Here is an 8,967-nt window from a genome sequence, read left to right as displayed (position 1 = left end):
AGTGACTATAAATTAAATTATTTGTTTTGAATAGCCTCTGGATATAACTATAATATGCGTTAATAATCCGACTAGTTTTACCTGTCACTGCTAAATATATGAATATTAAAAAAATCTTATTCCGTGATGTCAACAGTTTTCAACGTACCAACAACGCAACATTTTTGGCATAGAATGAATCCCTCGTTGACCCAATTTACCGAACCGCTTTTCCTCGACCGAGTAACTGCCCGAAGAGATTTCCTTTATTCCTCCTCTTCTATCGATAGTAACGCCTGCGTAACGCTGCCCATTCTGTGGGTATAAAAAACCAAAACAAAACTAGGAACCGACAAAGACTTCTACGCTGCTAGGTGTACTTTCGGTTGGGGACGCTTAGCCAATGATGTTTCGTGGCACGGATCTTTGTTGTGCTGGATTGTGTCACGGTCAATCATAGCTGGGACCGACTTCAAGACTTTACCACCATGCCGGCTCCGAGAGACGTGCTACCTACTGCGCATGATTGCCGCTTTTGCACTAGAATCTGAACGATTTGTTGCTTATCGGCTACCGCCGATCTCTCTCCCATGCTATAGTCAAGCCTACCCCACTCTCGTGCACTCTACACGAGGGAATCAGTTTTCCACCAAACGATGGCTGTTGTTCTTCTCGAACAAATCACACAAAGTTTCTTCTAAATTTTGCAAATAACAAAGAATCAGATTTACACTAGTTAGTAGACTATCGAAACAAGCACCGCTCATTTACCCAAGTGGCAAGTAGTTAAATCGCGCACATGTTCGCTGTGAATAAAATAGAGTGCTCTTTACAAGTAGTCCCAAAATTAAACGAAAGAAAGTGAAGTTTTCCGAAGCGTGAAGATTTCCCGGAATTGGAGAGGCTCGTCTGCCAGACAGGAGAAATACGTACTTCTGCCTTTTCCAGAAACATTAATCAGTATTATTAGCTAAAATTCGTCAAAAAAGAGGAACAGTTTAGCTCGAAAACCAGTAGCAGGGTACGAAAATCGATTCGCCTTGTTATTCTACAAAACGTGCCCCTGCCCTAGGATGGAAATTCACAGGTAACACACAAAAGGCTTCGAAAGGAGAGGAAGAGTTTGAATACCCTGTCCCACACCCTTAGCGTCCATCATTCTTCACGAGTCGAGTCCAATTAGGAATGCCGTTTGATGGTATTTACTCCAATCTCAGTCCTCTACTATTTACCAAAAACTTTTTCGAATGATAAAGAAAAGTTTTCCAGCCTTCGGCTGGCTCGGGAGACTTTATCTTGTTGCTTTGAATGGTCATGGTTGATAGTTCATTCAACATACCGCTGGTTAACCTTGAGGACCAGCCACCTATCCACCTCCCTCTTCACGTTTGGAATGAGTGATGCAAGAGGGTGACTTGATTAGCCTCTTTTCAATGTGTCAATCAAGACAGTGAATTATTCGCCTTTCCGCTTCTTCGTGTGAGTGTGTGCGTTTGTTGACTGTGTAAAGGAATGAGAAAAGAATCCCCCTTTTCTTTCCCTTTGGTAGTCTTGTAAGAATAACCACCTGTAGCGATGTTTTTGTTAATGTAATCTTTTTTTCTTTTATGGTCGTTGTGTTTTTTTTTGTATTTTTTTTATGTCGCTTGAAGCAGATTTGATGAGGCCCGAGGAATTTGCGAGCTGTGGCTTGAAGCGATTCGCAACTGTCGGAGTTAAATTGTTTTTGTGCGCTTTGTGTACAATCAAGTAGTAGCCTAGATAGATCTACAATGGATGCTTCCGTTCTGATAGCTTGCATCGCCCTGGTAGGGACATTGCTCATTGTCCTGTTGCTGCTGTGCCGATTGATTCAACCATACGATATAGCTTGGTTTTTATCTAACCGAGAGGACAAAATAAGACTATCAAAAATGCAGCTGTACAACCCGAACGGCTACTTGGTAAGTAGAGAGAGAACAATGACGTACTTTAGAAATAACAAATTCAATTGGATGCAGATGCATTCCGGCTCAGAAATCCTGCTAGGATCCACGGGTAGCTTCCAGCGGTTTGACTCAGTTGACCGGGATTATAAACCCGCGCACGGACAAGGTCAAGGTCTTACCGTTCCTCCTTGGAGAACTACCTCCGTTGAGGAATCTGAAATCCCGCCTCAGCCATTACGACCAGCTCCTTCACCGAAAGAGCCCAAACTGGTCAGGGAAAAAGCCATTCTGAGGCAAACGTAATATTTGACATCGCGGTAGAAAGTCTACCCGTTTTCATTATCTACAATTTATTTGCAGCTCGGAACCGAAACCACCTACTGGACCAATAATGATATCTCCAATTCCGCGACCGGTTCCCCGCAAGCAACACTCTGCTCCGATATCTTTCCCACTGCCAGTGCTCAGTTCACCAAGGGAGAAGCGCTTCCAGCAAGAATCTCATTTTTGCACCAACCCATTTCTGAACGAGCCACCACTGAATGAAGAAATTGATCCTCCTCGACCGGTTTCTCCACCGGTGCCACCCGCTCCCCCCGATCCTCAACCAGAACCGCCCTTCCTGCAGCGGCTGATCAAATCGGCCAACAATCCATTCATATCCTATCCTCGGAAACCAGAAGACGAGTGCTTTTTCAGTTTCGAACCAACTGCCGTGCGATCCGTGTTCGCCGAAGACGATCCTCTGCGGCGCGCCGAAAAGCGCCTCTCAAAAATAGAGAATCTCCGCAAAATGTCCCGACTAATTGAAAGCAATCAAGTGCTGCTAAACATCTACCAACAATTTAACGGAACCGTTGATCGATCAAGCGAAAGCGAATCAACTCCTGCTCACTCCACTGCTGGACATCTTCCGCCAACGCAAATCATTGCACCCTCGTCATCCTCTTCCTCATCTCCCCTAGTGTCTCCCAAGCTAGTGAACAATTCTCCGGCTCCGCCCATTTCAAATTTCTCACCTCCACCGTCCCTTCCAACATCATCGACCACTAAAACAGATAACAGTAAGTACCAGGATTCACCCCGAACGGACGTCGTTGATAACATTCGAGTTCCGACCGTATCCAGCAGCATCAAGCACATCCTTCGCAATCGGTCCTTCTCCGAAACCGAGTTCAGCGAGCGAAAGCTGTTCAAAAGTTACGCACTTGTTTCCGAAACAGAACAATCTGCTCAAGCTCAACTGCTCAAAAATTCATCACACAAGGATTTGAGTCGATATTATAGTGGTTCACCGCAGCCTTCGTGCGCATCGTATAGTAACTCTGCGTCCTCTCTCCACAAAACCCTATCTGAATCCTTCCTAGAGCAATACTCATCCCTTGGACGTACGGATTCCGCAGGTCCACAGAGTTCGATCTCGAGTGGAAACACAGCATCCACAGTTACCACAGAACGTCCGCGATCGGTGATGCCCTCGACATCCAGCGAATCCGTAGCTTCCCAATCGTCGGTCATTTTCAGTGATCTCGAGCCGGCGCGACCTATCACTGGCTATCTGTGCGTTGGATTACAGTATGACAAGTGGGTTCTGAAACAACATTCATTGTAGCTGAGGTTTAACGAAAAGCTTAATTCTGTTAAATTTCTAGGACTAGTACCACGATCGAGGGCACGGAGCTTTTAGTAACGATTCAGGAAGCTAAACAACTGATTGGCCCGCCTGGTGTTGAAATGGACACATTCGTGAAGGTGTTTATCGTACCGGACGAGAGCAAGGTTCTTCAGACTAAGGTAGGCAACTTGATTTCTGTTTTATGATCTATATTGCTTGATTCCAGTTCAACGCAATTGAGTTGGATTTTTTAACACAGTTAATTTTTTGCATCGATTTTGTTTCAAATTTGCAATCTTGAATCCTGAATATTAGTATAAAAATTCTTGAACCTTTCAACTCCATTCCAAAATTCGAATCATTAGTATTTCATCAACAATCTCAGATTCAGATTTTAGCTCTTCAATTCTAAATTTCATATTTTTACCCCAATGTTAATCCCCAATCCAATATTTTGAATTTTACATCCTGAATTGGAATCCTGAACCTTCAATCTCAAATCCTATTATAAATCCCAAATACTTAATCATGAATCCCAAGTTTTGAATCCTTATTTCGAAGTCCTGGAACATTTAACTCGAATATCTCAAAGAGCTCATTTTTAAGGCAAAGTTGTAGATAGTTATTTTGTACTTCCAGAAAAAATATACACCGTAAGACAAAGCGAAAATATTATTAAAATTTATATACCTCAAAACACCGCATGTTGAAAAAACTATTTTTCTTCTGCGAAACTATTTATATAATTTTTTAGTAAAAAGATTGATTAGATAATTTCACAGTGCACGGTGGTATAATCTGGAAAAATCGTGATCATTAGAGTTGACTGTGAAAAATTGATTTTATGTATTCAATGTCAACAGCACTTTTAGGGGAGCTTGTAGCCGTAAGGTTACAGGGTCCGCTTTGGAATTCCCGGGAATCGGGAAAGGAAAAAATCCTTAGCAAAAATGAGATTTCAAATAAATATTATTTATAAAAAGTTTCAAACAACCGTTTACAATTTAATTATCGATTGAAGAACAAAATTTATTCAAGTTCACTCCAGAAATTCACGAACAATTGTCTATCAATCACCTCAGCTCCGCTGACAATTTTTCGTTAGGCCCAAATAATGTAGTTCCCTTCTGTAAAACTTTTGCTTAAGATCGCTGAATCACCGCTGGCGTCTGATTTCTAAAATACTTTTAAATCACCGATTCCAGCTCTTGCTACATTTCATTAGAAACTGAAGAGTCCAATACTTTTAGTTTGTTGAAGATAAAGCTGAGTGTTCGGCAGACAGATTTTAGAGCATTTGAATGCCTTCGTAATTAATGTGAAATCGCGGCCATGACCCAAGTTACACTGACTGGATTTTATTAATTTATTTATTTCTGGTCGCATTGCTTTACGGGTTTCAATTTTTTTATCAATTTACAGGTTTCAAAATATAAATTGTCAATAAACAAAGAAAAAATCAAGCAACTATCTGCTTAGTAGTAAACTCACTAGCAAAAAAGACATGAGACGAAGAAAATATTTCTTAATTTGTCGTTTACTGAATAAGACAGCATATATTTATGACAAATAAATTAAGCAAATAATTTGATATTACACGGCAAGCAAATATTGATCGTCGTTTCAAGCAAATATTTGCTTGGTATAATGCTCACTATGACTACTCTACACTTCTATGACGTAAGTTTCGTGTTTTGATACCATATTTAGTTTTATTGCAATATTGTATGGAAAATTTTCCGAGGAGCTCGGGAATCCCGCGATCCCGGGAATCAATATTCCTATTCCCGGGATCCGGGAGTCCCGGGAAAAGGCGATTCCCGGGAAATCGTTCCCGGGATTGCAAACCCTATTCAAGATCAAAAATTCAACATCCAAGTTCTATATCCGAAATCCAAATTTAATAACTTTTAACACAAAATTCAAAATCTCAATATTTAGATTGAAAACAGATCAAACATGCACAACGAAACAAAAATTCAAAAAGATAATATAAGCTATAAAATTCAAAATATGAAATTAAAATTTTATACCCCAAATCGTCCCCTACGCAGTAGCTATCCAAAGTTAAAAAAAGTTAATCCTAATTTCTGAATTTCAATTTCAAAATTTTAAACTCTTAATCCTGACTCGCTTATTCTGAGTTTCAAGTAGAAAATTCTTTATCCGAAATGTGAAATCCTATGGTTCTAGATCCCGAATTCTACGTGGATGTACGAAATCTGGAAATCGTCACGGTTTTAAGGTCATTGTCTAAATAGGGATTATCTTAATTAAATAATAACCTAATCAGTTTCAGCCTGATTTTCAGCTTAAATGCGTTATTAGAGGAGATCTGCTTGTGCTATTTCCAGCGATTACCAGAGATCTCAAGTACACGAATTCATCTGCTACTTCGAGTTCATCGCCGTTCATGATCACCGTCAATTGGAGGCGTATATTGGTTTTCCTTGAGCCTTTTCGTATATTTGGTTTTCGCCGCATTGATTTCTAATCCATTTCTCCTAGTCTCCACTTTTAGTCTGACGTAAATTGCTTCCGCTGTCCCAAAGCTACTCGTAATAACATAAAAGTCATCTGCCTATGAGTTGACTACCGTTACTGAACAACAATCCTCTCGAAGCAGTCGGATTAACACCCTTAAGAGCAATGTTGAACAACGTGCCGAATAGTCTCCTTCGCAAGAAACAATTTTGTTGTGCAACGGCTTATTGAGCTTTAGTTCAGCCGAAATCCATCGTATAGCAGCTTAACAAGCAATAAATCAACAAAATTGTTTGTTGGGTTGTCTCAACTTTTTTTTGCGCTCCGGAGGAATTCGAGTGTTCCAGACACGCACCCTTTACAACCCAAGTAACAAAACTGGTTTTATCAAAGTTTTATAGCGCTGTTTTGGCTGTTTTGAGCGCTATAAAACTTTGATGAAACCATTATTGTTACTAGGGAAGCTAGCTATAATCAGTCGTGTCATTCAATCTGGAGAACCATAGTCGTGCATTATTTACAACAGCTGGTCCCGATATACTGTATCATACGCAACCTTTAGGTTCACGAAGACGTGACGTGTGGACACGTTGTACTCCCAACATTTTTGGATTATAGTAGCGCGTGTTTCTGTGAAGCCCGTTTGTTACTGTCCTACGAATCTTTTTGTTACTGGAGATAGATGGCGAGGCAGAATACTGGACAGGAATTTGTAGGCAGCATTGATCAGCATTATGCTACGGTAGTTGCTGTATTTTAGGCGATCAACCTTTCTATAAATGGGACATACAATTTCTTCCATCCATCATTTTGGTAGTCTCATCCTCTCAAATCCAGGACATTATTCAGTGGAATGCCGTTGCTAGCACCTTTTTCCTAATCCTAATTCCCAAATACTGAATCCCAAATCCTAATGCTAAATTCCAATTTTAAAGTCTAAAATCTAAATAAATGATTCCCAAATCTAGAATTGAAAAATCATACCTTGGATTTTTGAAGTACATATTTATGGTTAGGTTCTATTCTTGTCTCATCCCTTTCGCTGAAAAAATCTTGCGAGCCAATTCTAGCTTCTTGTAATTAAAGAAGCAGTAATCATAAGTACAAAAAATAAGGTTTCTCGGTGTAGATTATTTCTTGAAGAGTGACGAAATACTGCCAAGGACAATCGTAGTGCTATTTCTGCTTTGATTTTCTCTAATTAAATTTTCTTTTGGGTTCAATTTAATAAAATCTCCAATTCATTCTGTCTACCTATTTCAGGTGTTTAAAAAGAGCAATTACCCGAGTTATCAGGAGACCTTCAACTTCTGGATCGCTCATAGAAACATCCGACGTTCGCTCTGGTTCCACTTGTATCAAACCAGTCCCAAGGAGCAGACACTTATCGGTTTGTATTGGTTTAAAGTCTCAAGTAGATGAGAATATCTTGAAGACGCCTTTTTTATCATTCGTAGGGGAATGTGAGCTGCAAATTAACGAAAACATCAACCGTCCCATGACTACCTGGTTGAAACTTGTGGATTCAAGCCTGAAGAAGAGTAAGCTTGGGGAGTTAATGTTTTCCCTAAGCTACCTGCCAACAGCGGAACGGCTTACGGTGGTCGTGGTTAAAGCCCGCAATTTGAACCTCAAAAGTCGAGCAAATCGCTTGAAACAGCAACAACAGCAGCTGCAGTTAATAACATTCGATGACCAACCGGAATCACTATCGGACAACCCGGAAGAGGTTGACTCCAGTGAAGGGATTTTCGTTAAGGTGCGTTTTCTCTGCTTTATTACCGTTCGAACAGCGATTTGAATCTCACGTTTATTCCCTCTTTCAGGTTTACTTATTGAAAAATGACAAAAAAGTATCGAAGAAGAAAACTTCCGTCAAGCGAGGCGAGCGATCGCCAATCTACAATGAAGCGATAATTTTTAGCGTTCCTCCGTACATGTTGAACACCATTCAGATTCGCTGCTCTGTGGTACAGATGACCAATCGGGAGGGCGCTCCAAACAACAATCCCGTACATTCCTCCACATTTGATATTAATGACAGCCTCAACAACACACCAATCGCCAACGGCAACACCAGCAGCAGCAGCACCAGTAGTTTAAGCAGGAGACAAAGTGTTAAGATGATTTCAGTGGGTCATGTGATCGTTGGCAGTGGAACGACTGGAAAAGGTTTGCGCCACTGGCACCAGATGCTGACCACGCTCCGGAAGCCGGTTACCATGTGGCACGCACTGAAGACTACTTCGGAGCGAAAGCGCAGTCTGCTGGGCGCACAGACGGAGCAAGACAGTGACTAAAACCTCTAGTAGGCTGTTGTTTATCGAGAGCAGGGAAATGGAAAGTGTAACAGTTATGATAATAATGATAAAATAGCATTTAACGTTAGCTAATATTGTCGGTTAAAACTACAGAAGCATATTGTATAAGAATCGTTAGATAAACCAAGAATATTTCATATATACCAACATTTTCATCGTCGATCGCCAAAATTATATATATACAAAACATATACTGTAATGTATTTTCTCTCAAACAAGGAGAAAACAACATCACACTTCTTTGCTAATCGAAACAACAAATCACGCAACACAATGACAAACTATTCTAATAAAATTGTTATTTTCATCTGTCGAACGGATTCGAAGCAGCAGAACTATCAGATATCTCACGTAACATTATACAGAGTTTTTCCTATCAATTTGATAAAATAAACTACTCGGATATTCTTTTCCTCCGCCGATGTTTACATTTGTAACAGATCTGATGTAATCCCAACTCAGCCGTCTCAGTTTCACACCCAGTCGCTTGTGATGGAAGAGATAATAATCAAACCATGTTTGGCCTTCCGGCGACAAAAATAAATTGCCAGTTGCTAACTCCGCCCACTTTTATTTGCTTCGTTTTCTCTTAGTTCGTATGCAGAAGCGAAGAGCGCAGCACACTGCGATTAACCAATCA

The 8,967-nt window shown here is 40.5% G+C and overlaps 1 protein-coding gene across 2 annotated transcripts; it reads left to right on the top strand.

The window, feature by feature from the left end:
• Positions 1-573: 573 nt before the first annotated feature.
• Positions 574-8,743, top strand: LOC129717779 (uncharacterized). 2 transcript variants are annotated; one of them, XM_055667937.1, is made up of 8 exons: positions 574-1,066; positions 1,635-1,922; positions 1,980-2,206; positions 2,268-3,491; positions 3,560-3,701; positions 7,270-7,396; positions 7,464-7,765; positions 7,833-8,743. In XM_055667937.1, exons 2-8 carry the CDS (start codon positions 1,752-1,754, stop codon positions 8,304-8,306), a joined length of 2,667 nt encoding a protein of 888 aa, XP_055523912.1. In that variant the 5' UTR covers positions 574-1,066; positions 1,635-1,751; the 3' UTR covers positions 8,307-8,743. The 2 variants fall into 2 exon arrangements, with proteins under 2 accessions (XP_055523912.1, XP_055523913.1); XM_055667938.1 differs by having other exon boundaries at positions 1,632-1,922.
• The last annotated feature ends 224 nt before the right edge of the window (positions 8,744-8,967 follow it).

Source organism: Wyeomyia smithii, chromosome 1 (genome assembly GCF_029784165.1).
Source record: "Wyeomyia smithii strain HCP4-BCI-WySm-NY-G18 chromosome 1, ASM2978416v1, whole genome shotgun sequence".
Taxonomy (NCBI): domain Eukaryota; kingdom Metazoa; phylum Arthropoda; class Insecta; order Diptera; family Culicidae; genus Wyeomyia; species Wyeomyia smithii.
Note: the sequence above shows the minus strand (reverse complement) of the source record. Positions and strands in the feature narration are given on the sequence as shown.

Excerpts from the sequence above, each read along its gene's own strand:
- LOC129717779 (XM_055667937.1), top strand. The coding sequence starts at position 1,752 with ATGGATGCTTCCGTTCTGATAGCTTGCATCGCCCTGGTAGGGACATTG. Across the intron at positions 2,207-2,267 it reads AAAGCCATTCTGAGGCAAAC|CTCGGAACCGAAACCACCTA; the intron begins GTAATATTTGAC and ends ATTTATTTGCAG. Across the intron at positions 7,397-7,463 it reads CAAGGAGCAGACACTTATCG|GGGAATGTGAGCTGCAAATT; the intron begins GTTTGTATTGGT and ends TATCATTCGTAG.